The sequence below is a fragment of the Oryctolagus cuniculus genome, chromosome 5 (genome assembly GCF_964237555.1).
Source record: "Oryctolagus cuniculus chromosome 5, mOryCun1.1, whole genome shotgun sequence".
In the NCBI taxonomy this organism is placed as follows: Eukaryota; Metazoa; Chordata; class Mammalia; order Lagomorpha; family Leporidae; genus Oryctolagus; species Oryctolagus cuniculus.
In genome coordinates, this window is record NC_091436.1 from 72249404 (window position 1) to 72275993 (window position 26590).

The 26590-nt window shown below is 38.1% G+C and overlaps 1 protein-coding gene across 8 annotated transcripts in view; it reads left to right on the forward strand.

Moving 5' to 3' along the window:
• USP45 (ubiquitin specific peptidase 45) overlaps nt 1–26324 on the forward strand; it is a 67295-nt gene extending 40971 nt beyond the window's left edge. For 7 of the 8 annotated variants that reach the window (XM_008263309.4, XM_051854464.2, XM_070073755.1 and 4 more), the window contains 9 exons: nt 5982–6063; nt 7280–7371; nt 8373–8429; nt 10066–10209; nt 12821–13484; nt 14462–14559; nt 18319–18405; nt 21648–21801; nt 23078–26324. In XM_008263309.4, the coding sequence (XP_008261531.1) occupies nt 5982–6063; nt 7280–7371; nt 8373–8429; nt 10066–10209; nt 12821–13484; nt 14462–14559; nt 18319–18405; nt 21648–21801; nt 23078–23208 (1509 nt within the window). In that variant the 3' untranslated portion in view covers nt 23209–26324. The remainder of the gene's footprint in view (nt 1–5981; nt 6064–7279; nt 7372–8372; nt 8430–10065; nt 10210–12820; nt 13485–14461; nt 14560–18318; nt 18406–21647; nt 21802–23077) is intronic. The other variant, XM_051854465.2, reaches the window with a different exon arrangement.
• Nucleotides 26325–26590: the final 266 nt, after the last annotated feature.

Sequence of the window (26590 nt, forward strand, 5' to 3'; positions counted from 1 at the left end):
ATGTGCTTCCTCCTGGTCTCCCATGTGGGTGCAGGGCCCAAGCACTATGGGCCATCCTCCACTGCCTTCTTGGGCCACAGCAGAGAGCTGGACTGGAAGAGGAGCAACCAGGACAGAATCCGGCGCTCCAACCAGGACTAGAACCTGGGGCGCTGGCCTCTTTTTACTTCTAATGCTAGTTTTCAATGAAGAGAGATTTAGGGTTCTAATATTTTCTTATTTTTATTTTTAAAGATTTTTATTTGTTTATTTGAGAGGCAGAGTTACAAAGAGAGGGAGAGACAGAGAGGTCTTCCTTCTGCTAGTTTATTTCCCAAATAGCCACAACAGCCAGAGCTGAGCTGGGAAGCCAGGAGCCAGGAGCTTCTTCTGGGTCTCCCCATGTGGGTGCAGGGACCCAAGGACTCAGGCCATCCTTCCACTGCTTTCCCAGGCCATTAACAGGGAGCCAGATCAGAAGAGGAGCAGCTGGGACATGAACTGGCGCCCTTATGGGATGCTGGCACCACAGGTGGAGGCTTAGCCTATTATGCCACAGTGTTGGTCTCTGCTTTTATATTTTGATTATGAACCATGCTGCCTTCTATATAGATCTGTGTCATTCTCTGTCACTTCCCTTACATTGTGGTCTCCTTGAGGAATGGTGTTGTACCATGTGCAGCCCATGTGCTGTGTTCTTACTAGGGTTTTCTGAGTGTCTGTGGAATGACAACTTCATTTGAGAATTTGAATTGGGAAGAAAACCAGAATAGTCTCGTAAGTAAATTATACTAGCTGGTTTCTTGAGGATTTGTAGTGGTGTTGATTATGTTGTGAGTTGAAAAAAGTGAGAAGTGACAGTATAATACTGTGTTATGTTTTACTTGTATTTTTATTTTTTTAAGATTTATTTGTTTATTTGAAAGGCAGAGTCACAGAGAAGCAGAGGCAGAGAGAGGGAGAGAGAGAGAGAAGCCTTCCATCTGCTGGTTCAGTCCCCAACTGGCTGCAACCGCAGGAGCTGGGCTAATCCAAAGCCAGGAGCTTCTTCTGGGTTTCCCATGCGGGTGCTGGGGCCCAAGAACTAGGACCATCCTCTACTGCTTTCCTAGGCTGTAACAGAGAGCTGGATCGGAAGTGGAGCTGCCAGAACTTGAACTGGCATCCATATGGGATGCCAGCACTGCAGGCAGCAGCCTTACCCATTAGGCCACAGCGCTGGCCCCTGTATTTTGTTTAAAAAAATCGATTAAAGAGATTTATTATTAGTTACATTTTAGGAACGTTAGCATAGTTCCCATGAACTCATATTTGATCACATTTTCTTAAATCCAGAACTAAGTACTTAGAATAGAGTTTAAAATTCAGGTCCTTCTGACTCCAAAATGAACAGTCTTTCTTATATACAATACTATTTTTTTTGCAGTGACCATGACAGCATTTTAATAAGATAACATACTCATTTAACACAGCCTTTTGAGGTTTAGTTTTAGTGCTTAGTCATCCACAATCAGTATAAATAATGTTTTTTTAAATTTTAATTAGTTCACCATTGGAGAAGTATTACATCTGATCCATTAACTGACATATTGGTATGCTTGTTGGGAGAGTTGATCCATCAACTGGATGAGATTGCTCTTTGTACTGAGGATAGTAAATGCAATATGATGCCCCAGGGCATACAGATGATGTAAGAGTTAGTTAAAAAGAAATTAAGGTTGATCATTCTCAGTTGCTGCAATAGTTTTTCTCCCTGCGATTACAGGAATTTGTTTACTACATAATGGTCATGTATGATTGTTGTTTTTAATTACATTTACGTCTTTGCAGTGGGTTTCTCTGTTGATAGAGCAATAAAAATCTATCCCCATCCTTTTTTCTTTTCTCTTTTTCTATTTTGCTTCCATAATTTGACAATAATCTTTGTTACAGTTAAATTACCTCTTGGTCTTAATGGTGCATTGGGATGCACAGTATCTTAAAAACTTACTCAGTACAGCAGGACACGTTGGTTTTGAAAGCTCTTATATTCCTCGGTTTGAGGGTTTTACTGGGTGTGGCAAAATTAAAATGTCGAGTCTGTGGGTCTATTCAGCCTCCTGGGCGAGGAGAGCCGTGGCAGGCAGTTACAGTGCATGCCCAGGCAGGAGCTGCATTGTCTGGCCTGGGAACGCCACAGCTGCTGATCGTGCTGTCGCTGTCGTGTGTCACTGCCATGTGTTTTTTGATTGAAGAAAGGCTACTGTGTTATGTCTGCCACCAGGATCTTTTAGTAATGATTAAAAATTACTGACCTCTTTTCATATGGTTTCATTAACATCTTTTCTTATGACTGTAAAGTTGAAGAGTATATTCTTGCTGAACACAGCACTAAATGGATCATTGACCAGAAACTACAAATTTTTTATTTACAAAATAAATTTGTGAGACTCAGTTCTTTTCCAGGCAGTCTTTTCAACTTATTTGAGGTTCTTTGCTTTTTTTCCTTTTAATTTGAGCTGTCACTAAATTACTCATATTACACTTTTATTATCCTAAAGATATACCACTTTAATACAATGTTGGTTAAGGTCATTTTAAACTGAGCAAAATATCATCTAACTTGAACTGTGCATATTTGCATTCTTGTTTTTGAAAGGTGTTTAAAGTGGAGACTTGAAGTAGCCGTAGTTGAGACTTAGTTCTGCTAACTGATTAATGTGCTGCAGTTAGCAGCTCCCTAACCAAACTCTGTATCATTTTTTTTTTAAACCTAAATGGTTGGAAGCCCAGCTCCCGAGAATGAAATTATATATACATCTAAACCCATTTATTTTATTCAACTTGGTGAATTACCTAGTAACTCTTAAACAGTTTAGAGCAGAAAATATAAGTTCCTGGGGAGGATACAATAAAGCAAATTAAATATTTAAAAGTTAATAATTTAAATAATTTCCTTGTTTTTACTATTTTTATGAATGTGATATCACAGCTATTTAGTTCTTTTTAAAAAGAGGATCATGCTACATTTCAGAATATAACAAAGCTCATCAAATCATTGATAGTTAAGTCTGAGTTAGTAAAATGTTCAAGTTTTATAATAAATTTATAGACTTCAAGGTTGAGGTATAGATTTTTTTTAGTTGTTTGAAAGGCTATTTATAGTTATGTTAACTATTTACAGGTGCACACTGGTATTTTTTTGTAACTTCTTATTTAGATGTGTTAAATATTTCTCCTGTATGGAAATCATACCACTTTAGTTTGCTTATTTTAATTTAATGACTTGTTTTTTCAAAATGTGAAAGTGAACTGTAGACAATTTCTGAATTATATCACTTCAAATTTGTTGATTCTGAATTAGGGATTATTTCAGTATTTCATAGCTCTGGGAAAGTTTTTGTGTTTGTTTGAACAGCAGAAAGAGAGAATTATCTGCTGGCTCACTCCCCAAATGCCTGAGATGGCAAGAGCTGAGCCCAGGACCAGGACTGCTTCTTGGGGTCTGCATTAGCAGGAAGCTGGAGTCAGGAGTTGGAGCTGAGTATCAAACCCAGGTCCTCTGGTGTGGGATACAGGCATCTTACCCACTAGACTAAACGTCTGCCCCTGGGGGACATTTTATTGTTTTGATTTCTTTACCATATATTTCAGGACAATATATATTTTTTAGTGTTTTGAATCTTACATTAACTTTCAAAATATATTTGAAGAGAACAGTGACCAGCTATACAAAATATAATATACTAGTCATAATCCAGTAAATAACATATGAAACTCAGTTTCACAATTTCTGGGGGTGTGTGTGAAAACTTATTTTGAAACATAGTCATATACCATACATAGAAGCATGTTTATAAATATGTAGTTTAAAGAATAACAAGAATAATTTTCCACTGCCATTTCTCTTCATCACCATTTCATGAGTTAAAAAGAGTATCATTAGTGCTTTTTATTTTATTTTTTAAAATAACTTAGCTGTTGTCTATTAATTTATTTGCTTATTTGGAAAATTTGCTATTTATGTGAAAGGTAGAGTTACAGAAGAGAGGGAGAGATAGAGATAGAGATGGAGATGGAGATAGAGAGAGAGAGGGAGTGACAGAGAAAGAGAGAGTGGGAGCACTTGCTTCTGCTGGTTCACTCCCCAAATGACTGTAGCAGGGCTGGGCCAGACCAAAGCCAGGAGCCTAGAACTCTATCTGGGTATTCCATGTGGATACAGGATTCCAAGCACTTGGGCCATCTTCTGCTGTTTTCTTAGGCACATTAAGAGGGAGCTATTTTAGTAGTGGAGCAGCTGGGACTTGAACTGGTGCCCATATAGCAATGCCAGCATTGCAGGCGACATATACTACAGGGATACCTTTCAGTGCTTTGTTTTTTACTTATGGCATTCTGTCCATAGCAAAAGATAGTATACTTCTTTTTTTTTTTTTTTCCACTTAACAGATAGTGCCACTCCCATATTGATGGATAATTGTGATTTTTCATATAAATAATGCTATGATGAATAGTGTTGTATATGTATTTATGTTTCTGTAAAGGAGATTGCTAGAACAACCAATATATACATTGATAATTTCGATTTATCAAATTGCCCTCCATAGGTAGGGGTTACACAATTTTCGCTTTTTAAAAAAATATTTATTGTTTGAAAGGTGGAGTGACAGAGGAGGACACACACACACACAGATCTTCTATCTGCTGGTTCATTCCCTAAGTGGGCCAGGCCAAAGACCAGCCTGAAACTCCATTGGGGTCTCCTAAACTCCATTTGAGTGGCAAGGTGGGCCATCTTCCACTGCTTTCCCAGGCGCATTAGCAGGGAGCTGAATGAGAAGTAGAACAGCCGAGACTCTAGTCAGTGCTAATATGGGATTCAGGCATTGACAATGGAAGCTTAAACCACTATGCCACAATGCCTCTATCCACAGATGGGCCAGACCAAAACCAGGAGCCAGGAACTCAGTCAGATTTTTCACATGGGTGATAGGGGCAAAGCACTGCCCCATCCTCTCTGCTTTCCCAGACACATTAGCAGGGAGATGGATCAGAAGTGAAGTACCTGGAACTCAAACTGGTACTCTGATATGGTATGCTGGTGTTGTGGCCTAACCTGTGGTGGTTGGCATCCCATTTGGGCACCAGTTTGATTCCCAGCACTCCAAACCAGCTCTCTGATAATGTGCCTGGGAAAGCAGCAGAAGATGGCCCAAGTGCTTGGACTCCTGCACCTACGTGGAATACCCAGGTGGAGTTCTGGCTCCTGGCTTCTGTCTGGCCCAGGCTAGGCTGTTGAGGCCATCTGGGGAGTGAGCCAGCAAATGGAAGGTTGGTTCTCTCTCTTTCTCTCTTTCTCTCTCTTTTTTTCTCTCTCTTTCTTTTTTTCTCTCTCTTTCTTTCTCTCTCTTTCTTTCTCTCTCTCTCCCTCCCTCCCTCCCTTCCTTCCTTTCTTCCTTCCTATCTATCTCTTTCTCTTTCCCTCTCTCTCCCTCCTTCCCTCCCTCTCTCCCTGTCTACTTCTCTCCCTCTGTCTCAGTAACTCTTATAAATCTTTAAAAAAATCAGAGTTCGAGTTTAATAGCTTCTTCTATATTATGAAGATTTCCTCATAGACAAGAAATTTCCTATTGTCAGTTTGTCACCTTTTCTTTCCTGATTAAAGAGAGCCATTGTAAGAGAAGGAGGGGGGAAAGTACGAGGGAGAAGGAATAAGCTTAGCTTAAGCCAGTAAGCAAAATGAAACTAGGCTGCTTGCTTTTTGTACTATAAAAATACTTTAAACCCAAGAGAGAGCAGAAACAGGAATTTTGACTCTTGCTTGGGGGAATTTGGCACTAGAGTATTATTCATTCATGACATTTTAGAACTGGAATGACATTTTAAAATTCAGACATTTTATTCTCAGATAAGAGAATGCAACACAAATTGTATCCTGCTGTTTCTGAAAGTCATTTTTTAAAGAAGATATGGCCTGCAATAACTATTACTAATCGAATTCTATTACCTTTGTTTTACAGAGAATACAAGCTAGCATTCTAAAGGCATTTAACAACCCAACTACTAAAACTGCTGATGATGCAACTAGAAAAAAGGTCAAAGGTATGTTGACTTTTTAACTGTCAAAACTTTTTTTCTAGAAGAAAATATTACATTCCTTTCAGGGGAAAAAAAAGAACTTGAGCATTATTTGAACCAGTTCTCTAAAGTAGTGGCCTTAGAAAGTACTTATTCCACCAGCTGCAAGATCTTTTAGTGGGTTATAGAAAGAAAATACGAAAATGTATTCATGTGAATTTTAAATAATAAAACTAACATCAAATACAAATTGACCCTGATGTCCTTTTGTGGGTCTTCTAAGGGAGATTTGACAGGTTGTTGAAAGTAGCCGCAGCCCGACTTGTGTTGTTTTGGAGCTAACAAGTTCTTGTGGATTCATAGACATTATCTAGTTTTAATTAGACAAATTGCTTAATTGCTTCAAATACTCCTGCAAAGAAACTGTTTATTGAAGAGAGTATAGTTTGCCTACTCATAGATTTTGTTGTTCATCAGTCTAAATATGAAACAAAACAATGATTATCTAATAAATGCTGATCATTTATATTGACCAGTGTTGCTGTGTGGGTTTATATCCTATGATATTACCAAGTTACCTTATCTTAAATGTATGTTCTAAATAAAAATATTATTGTATGAATTTTGTCTTTTTTCTAACATTTTTAGTTTTATAGTTTACATAATATTTATTATTTAGAAACAAATACACCTATATTGTTGTACAGTCCAAAATTGTATTATAGGTAAGGGTTCAAGATCTTTAAAGATTTTTGTGTGCTCTTTGTTGTTTTGTGTTGAGATAGCGCCATCTACTGCATTTTAAGAACAAAAACCCAGTGTTTCTGTTCTTTACAGTTTTCAAACCTCTTCTCTTTTTCATCCCTTTATAGTTCTTAACAAAGAACATTAATTTACTGTAGTGTTTTAAAATAACTATAATAATACATCTTAAAATTTATATATGCTAATATGTCTTTTTTGTTATTCAGTGCTTCAAATAATGTTTTAAACAATTTTAAATGTTCAGATGAAACTTATGATAGAAGCCCTAAAAGGCTTGAGAAGAAATTTGAAAGGGGGTGAGATTTGTTAATATGCTTTCTGTCCCATGACTTACTATGGAATTTTTCAATTTCTATTAATAAATGTGGAACAGGATATCTGCCTTATTCAAATCAGTTTCAAGTAAACAGAAAATAGCTGTTATATTGTTGGATGGTTGATTTATTTTTTGCATTAAAAAGTATGATTTTTACAGCATATGGAAAAGAAGGTGTGAAAATGAACTTCATAGATCGGATCTTTATTGGTGAACTAACTAGCACAGTAATGTGTGAAGAATGTGCAAATGTAGGTACTATGGAATTCACTTCAACTTGGAGTAGATTACAACCACATTTTTATTTTCTTTCATATATAATAAGCAGCAGTCATTTTTAAAATTTGCAACAGGTGACTACAAAATAATTCTTGAAAGCATTGTATCTTTTACTTCCAGAAAGTGAACGTGATAATTTATTATTGCTATTCAAGTAAATGCATTTATGCATGTGACTTATTTTTCACCTTGACATACCTGTGAGATTTTTTAACTTGTTTTAATATGACACAATTCGTTAGCTTTCTGTTTGGATTGAAATGGGAGAATAACTTACGAGAATAATTGTGTTGTATTACAAGGCCCAAAATGCAATGCCAATAGAAATAATTTAGGTACCACTAAGGGCAATTCAATCATATTTGACTAAAAGTTATATGAGTAGTTAAGGTTTGTGTTTATGTGTGTATGGACTTGGCTCATCTTTGAATTTAGTGATAAGTTTTATTTTGAATGACATCTTTGACAGCTTAAAGTGTGTATAACTTTTCATAGGTTTTTTAATTGCTTGGTAAGGAAGGAATATTTCTGAAAATGGCTTGAAGTATGATAAACTTAAATTTCAGATTTTCATGATACAAGAAAAAATCTTTCTATCCACTTTCTTATTCCAGATTATGGAGCACTTTCTGTCCTCTCTAGTTTTATAAATATAGGATTATGAACTTTTTCCCCTTCAAGCCTGTCACATTCAGGCACAGAATATGTCAACATGACTGCTAAAATTTCCAGGATAGTCAACATAGCTGATTTCTCCAACATAAAGTAGAAAGTATCTTTAAAATAGAATTATCATAAGGTATCTACAAAACACAGTATCTCTAATTTTTTCATGGCTTTTTCTTAGCATTTCATATTTTATTTAACTTAAAATTTTAAGTTGCCTGTAAAATTTATGTTCTTTGATACTTTACAAAACTACAAGAATATATTAGAATTCTAACTGAAGTTCTTAATCTGTTTTCCTTTTAAGATCTCTACCATGAAAGATCCTTTCATTGATATTTCCCTTCCTATAATAGAAGAAAGGGTAAGGAAATAAAACTAAGTGGAGCTTTTGTGAAGAATATATTCTTTCATTTATAGTGTTTAATCATAGAATGATTGTATTATCAAATATCTTATTCTTTTTCTTTCAACATTTAATTTGGTTTGTATGGTGTGTTTTACATTGAGGTTTGTGTATGAATGCATAAAGTATGGTATAGTTTTAATTCTCAAGGAATTTAAACCCTTGTGCTTTATATGAGGAGATGTCAAAAGGTTCATGAAAAAGTTGAATTTGAAGATGAGTTTATTATGGTGCAAAAATTTTTTGAGGAGTGAGCATGTGATACGATGGTTAAATTGCCACGTGGGATGCTTGCATCCCATATCAGAGTGCTTGTGTGAAGTCCCAGCTATGCCACTTTCTTTTTTTTTTATAGAAAGCTTTTATTTAATAAATATAAATTTCATAAGTACAACTTTTGGATTATAGCGGTTCTTCCTCCCATACCTGCCCTCCCACCCCCAGACTGTCCCACCTCCTACTCCCTCTCCCATCCCATTCTTCATCAAGATTCATTTTAATTATCTTTATATACAGAAGATCAACTTTATACTAAGTAAAGATTTCAACAGTTTGTACTCACACAGACACAAGAAATATAAAGTAATGTTTGAAGACTAGTTTTACCATTAATTCACGTAATACAGCACATTAAGGATAGAGATGCTACATGAGGAGCAAGTACACAGTGACTCCTGTTGTTCATTTAACAATTAACACTCCTATTTATGATGGCAGTGATCACTCGAGGCTCTTGTCATGAGCTACCAAGGCTATGGAAGCCTCTTGAGTCCACAAACTCTGACATTATTTAGACAAGGCCATAACCAAACTGGAAGTTCTCTCCTCCCCTGAGAAAGGTAGCTCCTTCTTTGATGGCCCCTTCTTTCCACCGAATCTCACTCACAGACCTTTCATGTAGGTCATTTTTTGCCACAGTGTCTTGGCTTTCCAAGCCTGAAATGCTCTCATGGACTTTTTAGCCAGATCCAAATGCCTTAAGGGCTGATTCTGAGGCCAGAATGCTGTTTAGGGCATTTGTCATTCTATGAGTCTTCTGGGTGGCCCGCTTTCCATGTTGGATCGTTCTCTCCTTTTTAATTCTATCAATTATTATTAGCAGACACTTGGTTTTACTTATGTGATCCCTTTGACAATCCTATCTTTATGATCAATTATGAACTTAAACTGAGCATTTTAACTAGTAAGATGGCATTGGTACCTGCCCACTTAATGGGATTTGGAGTCCCAGCTGTGCCACTTTCAATATAGCTTCTTGCTAACATGTCCTGCCACTCACATGGGAGAACTGGATTGAGTTCTGGGTTTCTAGCTTCTGTCTGGCCCAGTCCTGGATTTTGCAGTCATTTGGGAATGAACCCGAGGATTAAAGATCTTTCTCCATCTGTCTTTCTGTCTTTCAAATAAAATTAAAATAATAAAAAATTGAAATACATGCAGTATTTTAAAAATAATTTACATTTTCATGAGCTTTTTGAAGATCTCTTCTATTTTGAGTATTAAGAAAATTATATTTCAAGTATATTGAGAATTCTAAAAATTTTTTTTTTTTTTACTAAACAAATTTTGTGTTATATACATGGCATCTACATAGGTTTCAAAGCCTGTGCTTGTGGGAAGAATGAGTAAATACAGAAGTTCACAGGAAAGAGATCATGATCAGTACAGTGGCGTGGTTACTATGGAAAATACTCAGCAACCCAGACCTGCCAAGAAATATTCTTCTTCTAAAGATAAGGTAAAACTGTGAGCATTTGTCAGACAACTGCTTTTTAATGAAAAAAAAAAATCTCAAGCATAAATCAAAGTAGAGAAAATAGTACAGTGAACTTCCTTGTACCCATTTCACAGTAAAAATTATCAACTCATGGATAATCATCCTCTTGCTGTGTCTATCCTATATATATATATATATATTTTTTTTTCCCCCGACAGGCAGAGTGGACAGTGAGAGAGAGAGACAGAGAGAAAGGTCTTCCCTTGCCGTTGGTTCACCCTCCAATGGCTGCCACGGCTGGCGCGCTGCGGCCGGCACACCTCGCTGATCCAATGGCAGGAGCCAGGTGCTTCTCCTGGTCTCCCATGGGGTGCAGGGCCCAAGGACTTGGGCCATCCTCCACTGCACTCCCGGGCCACAGCAGAGAGCTGGCCTCTATCCTATATTTTATTCTTTCCCATCCAGATTATTTTGAAATAAATATGTACTTCAAGGTACATCTGTAAAAGTAAATACCCTTTTAGCAATATAATCACAGTACCATTAGCATATCTAAAAGGTTAATAACTTTTCAATATCACTAAGTATTCAGTCATTTAAATTCCTGCAATTGTCTTGTAAATACTTGGCTTTTGTTTTGCTTTTGCTTTTTGTTTTAAGATTTATTTTATTTTATTTTTAAGATTTTATTTATTTCCTTGAGAGGTAGAGTTACAGGCAGTGAGAGGGAAAGACAGAGAAAGGTCTTCTGTCTGTTGATTCATTCCCCAAATGGCCGCAACAGCTGGAGCTGTGCCGATCAGAAGCCAGGAGCCAGGTGCCTCCTCCCAGTTTCCTACACGGGTCCAGAGGCCTAAGGACTTGGGCCTTCTTCCACTGCTTTCCCAGGCCATAGCAGAGAGCTGGATTGGAAGAGGAACAGCGGGACTAGAACTGGTGCCCATATGGGATGCTGGCGCCGCAGGCGGAGGATTAACCTAGTGTGCCATGGCACGGGCCCCTTTAAGATTTATTTTATTTGAAAGGCAGAGTTACTGAGAGAAAGAGAGACCTTCCATCTGCTGGTTCACTCTAGTGTGATTTTCCTTATTTTGAACTTGATTTTATCTCTGTAATGCATTATCAAGGAAACAAAGTTGATACTACTTATTTTGGTCAAAAAGCAGTGATTGGGCAAACTAAAGACTAGCTACAAATAAGATATTGCCTTCCAGATTTATGCAACCAGGCAATACTATGTTCTAATAGTTTGTGGTTTATCTCTCTTAGCTTTTAGTTTGTTTAAAAATAGTACATTTTCTTTACCGAATCAAAATTTTGAAATATTTGTTAATAGTTGTCTTTGAATAAGCAGTTTACTAAACAAAATATTTTTCCCATGTACATTTAATTATAATTACGGCTATAGATAAAGTAGTCATAATTTCTTCAGTTTCAGTGTGAAATATAACTTGTAGTAACAGAATACAAGATCTAGTACAGATCTTCTAATTGGTTGTATGGATCTAAATAAGACGTTCTAGTTTCTGCCTTCACCAAATGGATAATAATACCTTTCTTAGACCTACTTTGTAGATAAGCAGACATAGATCAAAGCAGCACATTTTCAATGTTTAAAAATCAACAGGTAAGGACTGGCGCTGTGGCCTAGAGGGCTAAGCCTCTGCCTGTGGCGTCGGCATCCCATATGAGCAGTGGTTCAAGTCCTGGCTGCTCCTTTTCTGATCCAGTTCTCTGCTTATGGCCTAGGAAAGCAGTAGAAGATGGCCCAAGTGCTTGGGACCCTGGACGCACTCTGGGAGACCCAGAAGCAGCTCCTGGGTCCTGGCTTCAGATTAGCCCAGTTCTGTTTTGTTTTTTTTTTTTTTTTTTTTTTTTTTTTTTTTTTTTTTTTTTTTTTACAGGCAGAGTGGACAGTGAGAGAGAGAGAGAGAAAGGTCTTCCTTTGCCGTTGGTTCACCCTCCAACGGCCGCTGCAGCCGGCGCACCGCATTGATCCGATGGCAGGAGCCAGGTACTTATCCTGGTCTCCCATGGGGTGCAGGGCCCAAGGACTTGGGCCATCCTCCACTGCACTCCCTGGCCACAGCAGAGAGCTGGCCTGGAAGAGGGGCAACCAGGACAGAATCTGGTGCCCCGACCGGAACTAGAACCCAGTGTGCTGGCGCTGCAAAGCGGAGGATTAGCCTAGTGAGCCGCGGCGCCGGCTCCAAGTTCTGTTAATTGTGGACTTTAGGGGAGTGAAACAGAGGGTGAAAGATATCTCTCTGTCTCTCCCTGTCTCTCTCTGTGACTCTGCCTCTCAAATCAATAAATAAGATCTTTGGAAAAAAATATCAAAAGGTAGGGAAATGCTTATGGTTGAATATGCTCCCTGTTAGCCCTGTTCTCTGAAAATTCTCTTGCTTTCCCCACATACTGTTGTTAGTTTCCTGTGTAAAGGGTCACTTTTAAGTTTCAGCTATTTGTTAGTGTACCATTTGTTGTTCTCAACATAGGTATGTTTAAGAAACGGGTCTCAGAGCAACAGTATTCATTCAGTAAGTGTGAAATGGCTACATGAGACTTAATGGCATTTATTTTCAATAAGGTCACAAAGATTCTTTTCTCTGAAAACACTGTTAATTTACAGAATCAACAAATTCATGACAGAAAATGTCAAAGAAAACTCTCACCCGCAGAAGAAAAAACCATTTTCACATACCAGAAAAACGCGGACTTGGACATGGATGGCGCTCCTTCAGTTTCTGCCGGAGCAAGGAGTCCAAACGAAAGCCCCACCGATGGCAGCGGAAAAGAAGCCAGCTGTTCCGAGAGCAGTGTGGAGGCCGACAGCGAGGCCTCCGAGTCAGAAAGCGCTTCCAAGCAGGCGGGGCAGTGCAGATCCCGCGGCAGGCCCTGTGCGCTCACAGATGGGCGCCTGCCTGGTCCACCCGCAGGTACACTGCCATCCACTAAGGAGACCGACAGTGGTGATGAGGCAGTGGCTAACGCCATTTCTGAACTTTGTCTGAGCAGCCCTGAAATTGGAGATGGAGATTTAGACAGAGAAAAGCAGCCACTTAGTATTCCAAATAAGTTAGGTTTTGCAGGGGAGGAGCATGTGAGACCTCACAGTCCCCAGCATGCTTTTCAGACCCTCTCTCAGAGCTACATCACTACTTCCAAAGAATGTTCAGTTCAGTCCTGTCTCTACCAGTTTACGTCTATGGAATTACTTATGGGGAATAACAAGCTTCTGTGTGAGAACTGTACTGAAAAGAAGCAGAGGTACCCAAAGGAAATCAATTCTGCGGGTACGTATTTAGCTTAATTTTCCTTTCTTTTTTTATGGCTCCAGTATCTGATAATCAGCGACTTATACTTTACAGATTCCAAGTAAAAGAACCCGGGAGCCTTATCTCCATACTTGAACTACTCAGACCAGGGGTTGTCTTCTTTGTGTCATTGCCTTAGCACTTGAAGACACTGGGTGCAGGAGATAGTCAGTAGCTTTTTGTTGGAATAAATTGAAGAGCAGGAAGCATACATCTCTGCTTTGAAAAGGAAAATCCACATACTCTTATTTGAGGGAAGTAAATCTTAACAGTAGAAATATTCCCAGCACTTAGAATTGTTTCACTAGTGATCAGTGATGAGATTAATGAGGTTTACAGATCTCCTCAATCTGCTGTCAGCTCAACAGAAGATACAAATCTTAAGATTTTAGATGATTACTTATTGTGAGGCTGGCAGTATAATGACAGTGTGTAGCTAGCCTCATAATAAGTAATCATCTATCTTTGAGTGGGTCTGTCCTTCCAGTGTCACCAAGTCCCTAGATATCAAGGCATCAGCACAGATATGCTCAATTTACTAGTAATTTAAGAAATAACCAATTGAGAGAAGTAAGAAACCAATTTACATTAATCCAGGTTAAATATGCAATTGGCCATATCCAAATCCTATGATAAATCCTTTCAACAAATGCTTATTAAAATTCACCATGGTATTCCTTCTCACTTTGCTGAAACAGGAAATACACCCAAGTTCTTCAACTATAGATGTGCTTCTGGCTAGAGGACATTTACATATGTTAATACTAATCTGTTTTTCAGCTTCCAAAAACACCTTTATTTTCTTTCAAGTGGAGTTTTGGAGAGGAGTAAAGGAAGTAAGGAGTAGAGAAGTTCACTTACTTTAACATTACAAAAATGTGATGTGCTGCTTCTATATAAATTTTTACTATAGTCTGTGTTAGACGATGTTTAAATAAGTGATTGTATTTTTACAGAGAAGAAAGCAGAAGCGGTTTATACTAATGCCAGGAAGCAATTGCTCATTTCTGCCGTTCCGCCTATCCTAATTCTCCATCTGAAAAGATTCCACCAGGTAAAGTCCTCTCATAGAACTACAGTCACTTTTGCCATGTATTTCGCAGAGCCCTATGTCTTATAGAATATTTTCAGTGATTAATAACTTGTTGAATTTAAAGAATTGTCATGTGGGATTTACTGCTCTCCTTACCATAAGAGTTTACACGTTTTTTCTGGTTAAAGTTGTTAAATTCACAATATTTTAAGATTTAGGTGGTAGAAACCTAGGAGATATCTTCATGGGTTATTAAGGAAATAAAAGTTTTTTAAGAACAAACACTTGCAAGCAGCAAAGTAGTAAAGTACACCCAGCTTCCTGAGCTCTTCTGATCCCACTGCAAAGGGTGCTTGGGCTGGGCAAAGTGGGCCAGGGCCAAATGCAGTGCCACACACCCACAGGCCTCTACAATTGGATGCAACCTAAATATATATATATATTTTTTATTTTTTTTATTTTTTTAATTTTTTTAATTTTTTATTTTTTTGACAGGCAGAGTTAGACACTGAAGGAGAGTCAGAGAGAAAGGTCTTCCTTCCGTTGGTTCACCCCCCAAGTGCTGCTATGGCCAGCGTGCTGCGCCAGTCCGAAACCAGGAGCCAGGTGCTTCCTCCTGGTCTCCCATGCGGGTGCAGGGCCCAAGCACCTGGGCCATCTTCCACTGCTCTCCTGGGCCACATCAGAGAGCTGGACTGGAAGAGGAGCAACCAGGACTAGATCCCGGCACCCATATGGGATGCCGTTGCTGCACACGGAGGATTAACCAAGTGAGCCATGGCGCTGGCCCCTCCCATAGTTTTAATACAGTGTCTTTTGTCTCAAATGAGTTTTTTATACTTTTTAAAATGATTTTAAAATTTCTCCAAAAGAGTGAATAAGTGAAAATACTACAACATTTTTGAAAAAGTTATGAAGAGTTTTTTTTTGCTACCTGTTTGAAAATAAACTACACAATAATTAAGAAGATTCGTTTGGAATTGTCAATAAAAAATGAGTAAAAGTTAAAGCTTTTGGCCGGCGCCGCGGCTCACTAGGCTAATCCTCCGCCTAGTGGCGCCGGCACACCGGGTTCTAGTCCCGGTTGGGGCGCCAGATTCTGTCCCGGTTGCCCCTCTTCCAGGCCAGCTCTCTGCTGTGGCCAGGGAGTGCAGTGGAGGATGGCCCAGGTGCTTGGGCCCTGCACCCCATGGGAGACCAGGAAAAGCACCTGGCTCCTGGTTCCTGCCACCGGATCAGCGCGGTGCGCCGGCCGCAGCGCGCCGGCCGCGGCGGCCATTGGAGGGTGAACCAACGGCAAAGGAAGACCTTTCTCTCTGTCTCTCTCTCTCACTGTCCACTCTGCCTGTCAAAAAATTAAAAAAAAAAAAAAGTTAAAGCTTTTATCTTATGATACAAGGAAAACCTCAAATCAATTGGGACTCAGGAAAAGCAGTTAGTGTTGGAGGGGAAACAATTTAGAGTTTCACTCCACATGATATTTTTCAAATAAATTCTTTTAATTATTAAAAGCAAATTGTCAGAGAAGACTGAGAAAGCATAAAGGAATATTTAACCTGACATCTGTGTGAAAGACTTAATTTGTATAAACCCTTAAAGAAATTGTAGGAAAAAAGATTGAGAGCTTTGAATACATTTGCAACATTTCAGGTGGGCAGTGGAAGATTTTTCTCTATTTTCACACCCCCTGTCCACAGGAGGATTAGATTGAGTTCTTGATTTTTCTGTGACCAACGTTACAGAAACTCAGTGGAGGTGAAATGGGCATGCAGAGCAGGTGCAGATGGATCATGCCAGAATGCTAACCAGGAGAGGTACATCTGCAGGGACTCTCTGCCAACCAGACAGGGTCGTGCCAGATTGCATAAGTTAACTTCACAATGTACTTATTTTATATTTGGCACTTAACTTTATATTTAAATGTACTTATTTTATATCTGGTACTTACCTCCCTACTTAGGAACAAACAGCTTTAAGAACTCGTGTCCTTAAAGGGAAATAGTTATGGACATCTCTGTTCCTTCTTGTTCTCAGGCTAAATGTAATGTCAGCAAAGCCACATTCTCATTCTTAGGGATTTGGAATTGTGGGAGCCACAGTCCCTATGCCATGTGTTTGTTTCTAGTTTGTTAGCATCCCTAAAGGCCTATTTCTCTGTAGTAACTTTAGAGCTGTGTATTAGAAACATCCACAACACTTAAAGGCAAATCTCAAACTGGATCGAGATCTTTGGCAAAAATATGTCAAATGATTAATATTGTAAGTACATACAGAGCTCTAAAAGATCAATAACAAAAATATCAGGACCCTATAGTATCACAGGTAAAGGATATGTATTAACATGAAATGATCTCAAACATTGGTGGTATCAGGTGCTTATGTAGATCACCTGATAAAGAAGGCAAAGCAATTGAATACATGCTAAGTCATTCCTGGGATGTGTCTTCACAATTACATGTCCTGTATCATGTTTAACTTCCTAAAAATCACTTGGAAAAAATAAGAATATATTTTTGCCAGAAAATTTATTTAATCAAAAAGTAAGGTTTTTTTTCTTTAAAGATAGATAATAAATGGAAATGCAAACAATTTAGAGTAAAATTATGGGCATGGTATACAAATGAAAAGACCAGTTATTAAACACATGAAAGCTCTCCATGAAAGGTTGCATCTATTAATTTTTGTGTACTCAATTCTACAATTCAGATTGAAATATCTTCTCATTCCAACCAAGTCTGTTTCTATTTATGGGTCTCGCACTGAATACCTTTCTCAGTTTGTCATCTAGTTTTTATTGCCATTACATAATGCAGAACATACATGTCTCAAAGTCTGCCTTTGGGAATTATAAGTAGAAAAAGAGAGCTTATTTAAGAAGATACAAGTTCATTTTCATTTAAGTGAGTGTTATATATAACATCTACTTTTATTGATAAAATGTTTTGAATGTTTAGGTTTTTTTTCTTTTTAAGGAGTGAATATCATTACATTTTAGAAATGAAAAGAACCTAATTAAATCCATTTTTAACCATTTTCTACCTTGATTTTGATAAAATTGCCTAGAGTCAAGCTAATAGATAATAAATCATTGAATTAGGCCTGGAACACTAGGCTGTTGACCTGAGTTAGATATATTTTCTCTTTGTAAAATAACTTTAATTTTTCAAAGACTTATTTTATTTATTTCACAGGCAGGATTACAGAGAAAGAGGGAATGACAGATGGGGAGAGAGAGTGATCTTTCATCCCCTGGTTCAATCCCTAAATGTCTACAAAGGCCAGGGCTGAGCCAAGCTGAAGCCAGGAGCCGGTAGCTTCTCCCACGTCTCCCACATTGGGTGCAGGGGCCAAGTGCTTGAGCCATCCTCCGGTGCTTCCCTAGGCACATTAGCAGGGAGCTGTATTGGAAATGGAGTAGCTGGGACTTGAACGGGGACCCATAAGGGATGCTGGCACTGCTGGTGCTACAGACAGTGACTTAACCTACTATATGCAGTGCCAGCCCCCTAAGTTAGATGCATTTTACGATACATCTGTGTCATTAGTTTAGCTTTTAAGACATTGAACTTATTTTTCTGTGTTGAGAAGACACAGTGAACATAATTATTTATCTTATTCTTCAGGGTAAAAATCCTATATATATATATATGAATGTTGCAGTAACAATTTATGAGCTATTATTATATTTTTGTATCTGAAAAATTCTAGAATTTCTCTTTTGGTTTTAATTAATGCTTTATGTAACTAACAATTTAAAAATTATTTTTGGTCTTTTTAAAGGCTGGCTTGAGTCTTCGTAAAGTCAACAGACATGTAGATTTTCCACTTATGCTTGATTTAGCACCATTCTGTTCTGCTACTTGTAAGGTACAGTATACAAAGACTTTTAATTGCCTTGTAAATAATACTTAAATATATCCTATATATTGTTTATTAGTTGTTGTGTTAAATGAGCTCTTCCTTGGAAAACAAATTTTAATAGTTTTAGTAACATGGGAGGTTTTACACTCAATATGACCTTTATCCTTTGACAGAATAAGAGAAAGTTGAAAAGATGAGTAAGGCATGATGTGTAGTGATCATAATGATCAAAGCTGTTTGTAAATGCTTCTAGAAGCTGATGGTTGCTGAAAGAAGTGAGCAGGGTTCATGCTTTCTTCTGTTCCTTGTGGGTGATCTGTGTAACCAGTAGTGGTTTTACCATTTGTGGAGTTCTATGTCTCTGTAAATCAATATGCTAGAAATTTTTTTCATGCCATTTTTTGTGTACTGCTGGGAGTATTGTACATGTCAGCTGAGTATGATGCTTGAAAATTGCTAATACTTTTCATAATTATGTATAGAAAACAGACTTATTTATTATTGCTTCTAAACATGCCAAATCCAAAATGCTCTAAAATCCAAACCTTTTTGAGTGCCGACATGATATCACAAGTGGAAAATTCCACATCTGACCTCATCTGATGTGTCAGAATGTCAAAATACAGGTGTGTTCCCTCAGAAGCAGCAGGTGATGGCTCAAGTATTTGGTTCCCTGCCTCCGTGTAGGAGAATTAGATTGAATTTCAGGCCTCCAACCTCAGCCTGGTCCAACCCTGGCTATTGCAGCTATTTGAGGAATCAGCCAGTGGTAGGAAGATCTTTATCTCTGTGTTTTTCTACCTCTCAAAGTGAAAATAAATAAATTTGAAAATTTTTTAAAAATACAGGTCAGCTAAAATGCTATATAAAATTATTTTCAGGCTAAGTATGTAAGGTTTATATGAAACTTAAATAAATTTTGTTTAGACTTGGGTCCCCAACATATCTCATTATGTACATGAAAATATTCCAAAATCTGAAACACTTCTGGTCACAGGCATTTCAGATAAGGAATATTCAACCTGTATTTACATGGAGGAGTTTCACAGGTGAAACTGATGACTTTTCTTCCTTGATGGGATCACAGTTATGGGATCACATATCATCCTGTTCATGATTATTGGCTAGAAGTCTAGGATTTGTGGTATGTAACAATGCTTATCGAACTTATTATTTTCAGTATATTGGCCAATCAAAACAAAAACATCTTAAATGCAATTTTCTGGTGCATCTATTTTATCTTCTATGGGACTGCCAGCACAATCTATCAAATTATTAGCATTCATTATTCTTTTTTTTTTTTTTAGATTTATTTATTTGAAAGGCAGAGTTACACAGAGAGAGGGAGAGACAGAGAGGGAGAGACAGAGAAGGAGAGGGAGAGGGAGGGAAGGAGAGAGAGAGAGAGAGAGATCTTCCATTGCCTGGTTCACTCCTCAAATGCCTACAACAGCTAAGGCTGGGCCAGGCTGATGCCAGGAGTCTGGAGCCTTCTCAGGATCTCCCACATGCATCTTCTGCCTTCCCAAACATATTAGCAGGGAGCTGGATCAGAAGTGGAGCAGCCAGGTCTCGAACTGGTGCCTATATGGAATGCCAGTGTCTCAGGCAGTGGCCTTACCCACTACACCACAATGATAGCCCCTAACACTCATTATTAGAATTTGATAATGTGTTAAATAAAAATGAAACTTTACAAGCCTTTTATTAAAGTTGTGAAAACATTTTAAAAACTTTTTCAAAGATCTATTTTATTTGAAAGGCAGAGCAACAGAGAGAAAGAGAAAGAGCAAGAGACAGAACAATTTTCCATCTGCTGATTCAGTCCCCAAATGGCTACTACAACCCAGAGTGGATCAGGTGGAAGCCAGAAATCTGCAGCTCCATCCCCATCTCCCATGTGGGTGCAGGGGTCCAGGCACTTGGACCAGTTTTTTCTGCTTTCCCAGGTGTTCCACCATGGAGCTGAATTAGAAATGGAGAAGCCAGGCCGGCGCTGCGGCTCACTAGGCTAATCCTCCGCCTTGCGGCGCCGGCACACCGGGTTCTAGTCCCGGTCGGGGCGCCGGATTCTGTCCCGGTTGCCCCTCTTCCAGGCCAGCCCTCTGCTGTGGCCAGGGAGTGCAGTGGAGGATGGCCCAGGTGCTTGGGCCCTGCACCCCATGGGAGACCAGGAAAAGCACCTGGATCCTGGCTCCTGCCATCGGATCAGCGCGGTGCGCCGGCTGCAGCGCGCCGGCCGCGGCGGCCATTGGAGGGTGAACCAACGGCAAAGGAAGACCTTTCTCTCTGTCTCTCTCTCTCACTGTCCACTCTGCCTGTCAAAAAAAAAAAAAAAAAGAAAAAAGAAATGGAGAAGCCAGGACTCAGAACTGGCACCCATATGGGATGCCAGCACTGCAGGTGACAGCTTTGTTCGCTACACAACAACTCTGGCACCATATTCCAGTCCTTTGATAATACAAATTATCCAGAAGATAATAGTCTGGTACATATTTTTTGTTTTGTTTTGGTTTGTTTTTACATTTTGCACATGTACCTGTGGAATAGAGTCCTAGAAATAGGATTCATGGATCCAAAAGTAATACATATGTAGCTCAGCTAGAGGACATGCAATATCCCTGCCTAGGAGTGGAACATTTGAATTGCCATGAGGAATATGTAAGTATTTTCCCCACAGCATCAGCAGCTGGGGATCTTGTCAAGCTCTTGCACTTTTACCAGTGCAATAGGTATGGGAGAGTGTCTCAGTGTCATTTTAATATGCATTTCTGGGACCGTTGTTGCCACACAACCAGTTAAGCTGCCACCTGGGAAACCAACACCCACGCTGGAGTGCCTGGTTGTGTCCTGGCTATTCTGCTTCCATTGGGGAGGCAGCAGTTGATGGCTCAAGTACTTGAGTTCCTGCCAGCTGTGTGGGAGACCCTGATGGAGTTCTTGGTTCCCAGCTTCAGCCTGGCTTAGCCCAGGCTGTTGTGGGCATTTGGGGAATGAAGCAATGGATGGAAGATCTCTCTCTCTCTCTCTCTCTCTCTCTCTCTTTCTGTGTGTGTGTGTGTATGCCTTCTGAGTAGATGGAAGTTAAATATTTTTTTTTATAAAGAGCAAACCTCATAATGCAGTGAGGAGAACATGAATATTTAAAACTATGCATTTATTTTGAGCAGGATGTATTTACTTACTTTTCTCTTACTGTAGTATTTCACTCAGTATTACTAACTTGGGTCTTTTTCTTTATTTTAAAGAATATAAGCATGGGTGATAAAGTGCTCTATAGTCTCTATGGCATAGTGGAACACAGTGGCTCCATGAGAGGAGGGCACTACACGGCTTATGTGAAAGTGAGAACACCCTCCAGGAAGTTATCAGAATATATCACTGGAAAGAAGACTGTGCCTGGTATGCCATCCTCAGTTTATTTTATTCTTGAAAACAAATGAGTTTATTCATCCATTTCTTGAAGAATGGTTATTACTTTACTGATACCTCCAATGGATTTACTTCGCTGAGGTTGTGATGATTACCTCACTTTCAGAGTGAATTGCAGTGTCATACTCTGTTATTTAGTGACACCAAGCTTTTTAAGATAAATGGGTGTGGGCGGACACTGCGGCTCACTAGGCTAATCCTTCGCCTTGCGGCGCCGGCACACTGGGTTCTAGTCCCAGTCGGGGCACCGGATTCTGTCCCGGTTGCCCCTCTTCCAGGCCAGCTCTCTGCTGTGGCCAGGGAGTGCAGTGGAGGATGGCCCAAGTGCTTAGGCCCTGCACCCCATGGGAGACCAGGAGAAGCACCTGGCTCCTGCCATTGGATCAGCACAGTGCGCCAGCCGCAGAGCTCTGGCCGCGGCGGCCATTGGAGGGTGAACCAACGGCAAAGGAAGACCTTTCTCTCTGTCTCTCTCTCTCTCACTGTCCACTCTGCCTGTAAAAAAAAAAAAAAAAAAAGAAAAAAGAAAAAAGAAAAAAAAAAGATATATGGGTGTGCATAGTAGAGTTGGAGTTGTACATTTGCTGGCTTTCCTTATCGATCCTCAAACTAACTTTGCCTTTCTCCCCCTCTTTTCCTTGATTCTTTTCCCTGAACAATTAAGTGTTTATAAGACTAATATTTTGCTAGCTATTTAAATTAAAATGTTGGGGCTGGTGCTGTGGTGTAGTAGGCTAAGGGATGTGGCACCAGCATCCCATGTGGGTGCCAGTTTGTCTTGGCTGCTCCTCTTCTGATCCAGTTCTCTGCTGTGTCCTGGGAAAGTATTGGAAGATGGCCCAAGTGCTTGGGCCCCTGCATCCACTTGGGAGATGCAGAGGAAGCTCCTGGCTCCTGGCTTCAGATCGGCCTAGCTCTTGCCATTGTGGCTATCTAGGGAGTGAATCAGTGGATGGAAGATCTTTCTCTCTGTCTCTCCCTTCGTCTCTTTGTATGTAACTCTACCTCTCAAATAAATAAATAAAATCTTTAAAAAATAAATTAATTGAAATGTTACTAATAGAGATAATTGGTAATGTTCCCTATAATTTTATACTTTGAAATAATTAGTTCCTTTTGGTATATGCTTAACCCAAGAGGGGAAAAAAAAAACTCCTGAAATGAGAACTAGCAGGTAGTTTGTAATGAATGTGTTGCTGTCTATAAAAAACATACTTATTGTAAAATTGTACTTTTGTTTTGTTAGATGTGAAAGAACCTGACAGTGAATCGGTGGGCCAGTGGATCCACGTTAGTGACACTTATGTGCAGGTGGTTCCAGAATCAAGAGCACTTAATGCACAAGCTTACCTTCTTTTTTATGAAAGACTATTATGAGTATTCATTAATTGCCAATGGTAATATTTAGATTACTTTTATTTGAATGCTGCAACACAACCAAAATATGTAATGTGCCTTTGTAGTCCTCTTTCTTCTGTAGGAATGGCATGTCCCTCATATGCTTCTGAACTTCCTCACCATTTTGGTAAGCCCTTTTAAAGTAAGTTAATGTACTCAGTGCTTTCAGATTTGCATTCTTAAATAAGTAACTCAGAATTTACAGAAGAGGAAAACCCTTTACCATGTGGCTTGTTATTACAAGCAGTCAGAGTCAAATCATTCCTTGAGACACTGCTTCCTCAATGTACTATACCTTCCTGATCATATATATATATGTCCTATGCCATTGTTTACTTATTATTTTCAAATCTTTTTCACCTTTTTTAGCCTTAGCTTTTTTTTGAGCAATCATATTTCACATTTAATGTTTAATTTTCATACTTAAACATTAAAACATTGTTCATCCAGGTTCCACTCCCTATAAAATCATCTCAGGGCTATCCAGTGGTATATGTGTACTGCTGCATAAGAAACACTGCTGTGATACATGAAGTAATGCCTAATATGGCATAGCTATCTTGTGATTTTGTATGATTCAGCCACATAAAAAGGCATCACTGTAATTTAAGTAGTGTGGATTTACCAATAGTATATTGATTGGCCTCTTGTTTTGAGACCTAAAAAACTGCTGAAAACATTTCATCAACATACCATTTGCAACCTACTCATGGTGGAGCTAGGAATAATTTGCAAGTGGTTGTCCAGAGTCAAAATATAATTGTAGATAACTGTAAAATGCAGAATTGGTAAATAAAAGTAGATAATCCATATGAGACTGCAGGATAGTTTGAAATATAAACTAGCAAATTATATTTGTAAGTGATAGAGAATTATATTATTAGACTTAACAAGGAAACATAATAAATACACTTTCTACCTCTGTATTTCAGTATATGTTAAAAATAGTTTTTAGAATTTTGAAATCACTTTTATTGTCTTCAGTAAGCATCATTAGTAAGTTCATGTGAGTTTACTTTTATTTTCATGGTGCATAAAGTTGACCTTTCTTGTTTTCTTTTTAAATAATATGAAAAAGATGATAGTTTTTTCTCTCTAAATAACAAATTATTAAGCTGTTGGAATTTAGCATGAAAAATACTGTTAAGTCTAAATTTTCAAAAACAATGGCTCCTTCACTGTCATATTCTTGAGTCAAAACATTAACTCTATAATTCAGTCATTCTGATCATTCTTTCCCAAGAACGATACTACAGGCAAACACCAGATGAGTGCCTGGATCCAGTATGCTCTCCCCTGGAGAAGAAGGATAAGAATAGTGGGTGTAGATAATGTGTAGAAATATTTAACCATGATTGGCCCTTTTTAAAATGTTAGTGTATATGACATAATCAAGGTTACCAGTGCTGCCTTTTGATATATGGATGGATGGAATTGTGATTAAGGTGGTAATGGTATACAATATATAGTGCTTAAAAATGTCATTGCATGAATTCTCTTTTTAACATATAGTACTTTTCTTGATTTTTTAAACCATGAGATAATGGAAGTATATATTTTTATAAGTTAATCTGCTAAGTCAGGTTGTATCTTCTGTAAGTACCTTGCAATATTTTCTTTTTAAGTATAACCAGTTTACATTGAAGGATCACAGTACTGGAGCAGTGAAATTTTTTAGAAGTATTAATAAATTTCTTCATTCAATTCAGCTATTTTGGTAATAGCAACCACAGTCCTCTCCAACAAATGTAAATATTAAATCACCTCATTTTTCTCATAGAAAAGATACTAAGAAACATGCACTTTTCATTGACTAGTCATCTGTTTCTTGTCAGACCTACTGTGGGCCAGGTACTGTACTGACTTTTAACATTCTGTAAAATGGAATGACCTACATAGATTTTAGGCATTATTCCAGAAGGTACATGTAAGTAAGACACATTTATTTTCATTTCCTTAATATTAAGTGAACTAATGCTGAATTTTTTATTGCCTAGGACTATAAGTTTTTTTTCCTTATCTTCTGAAAATGGATAAATTCAGTTTTGATACCCCAAAATTTCCTAAACATTTTGTAATAGAGAAAGTATGCTGAATTACACATTGGCCTACATTAAATTTTTTTTAATTTTGATTATGTCCAATACATATTTGTAAGGATATTAAATTGTGAGGCCACTAGCATAACAATAGCTTCTGGGTCACCTCAGGAAACAGTATAGATGAGTGAGAATGTTTACAGACCATCAACTCAACTACCATGATGCTTGACTGAAGGAATTTAAGAAGCTTAGCAAAGATGTTTACTAGCTTTATTTAGAAACTGGTTTACAGGGTATATTGAACCTGAATTCCCCCTAGTTTTTCCATATTTAAAATGATAAAATTTTGCTTATGTGCCAATTATGTGAATATTTTGACATAACCAAATATACATCTATACTTAAGATTTTTATTATTTAATGTTTTTAGGAATTATGTGAAGACTGCCTTTTCAGGTGGCCAAAGAGAATGATAGTTGATGTCAATTAAAAAAAGTAGTTGACAGCTGTTCTTATTTTAAATGTACCAACAGAGACATTTTACTACATTTAATAGCTGTTAGTGTGCATGTGTGATTTTAATCATGATTTTTATACAGTAGCTGAATAAAATTTCCTGAACATTAAATTGTGAGCTGTATCAACTCTCATCTAATTTTTGGAAAACAAACATCTTAGCTACTTTTCTTAAATTCATATTGATAATTTATTTTTCTGCATGATACCTGATCAAATAAGCCTCAACCAAAAATGTAATGTGCAGTAAAACTGAGCGATAATATCTAGTGCATTATTAACAGAGCCTATTTCTAGGTATTTAAAATGATTTTGTTCACATAGAAGTCCTCAATTTAAATTTGTTTAAAAGATAGATGACTATATTTTCAATTATGAGCAATAAATTCATGTCATTCCTACTGTTTTATCTTTACTTTTTTGCAGTGTTTTTAGAAATCAACTATGTAACTTATTGAGCATTATTTTGATGTAACTGTACAAATATATATAATAAATATAATAAATATTAAATTCTTATTTATCTATGTTACAAAATTGGCCCTGGAGTTTTTGCAGTGCACATTATTGACAGCATGTTTTGCCTATCAATACTGTATCTGTTTATGTCTTAGTCTTCTTGGGATGCTGTAACATAGAGTGATTTCTTAACAAGAGAAATTTATTTCTCACAATTCTAGAGGCTGAGAAGGTCAAGATCAAGGTACCAGGTTGGGGGTGTGGTGAGCCTGTTTGCTGGTTCATGGACTGTGCTTTCTCTTGGTGTTCACATCTGGGGAAAGGGATCTCTCTGGGGCTCTTTT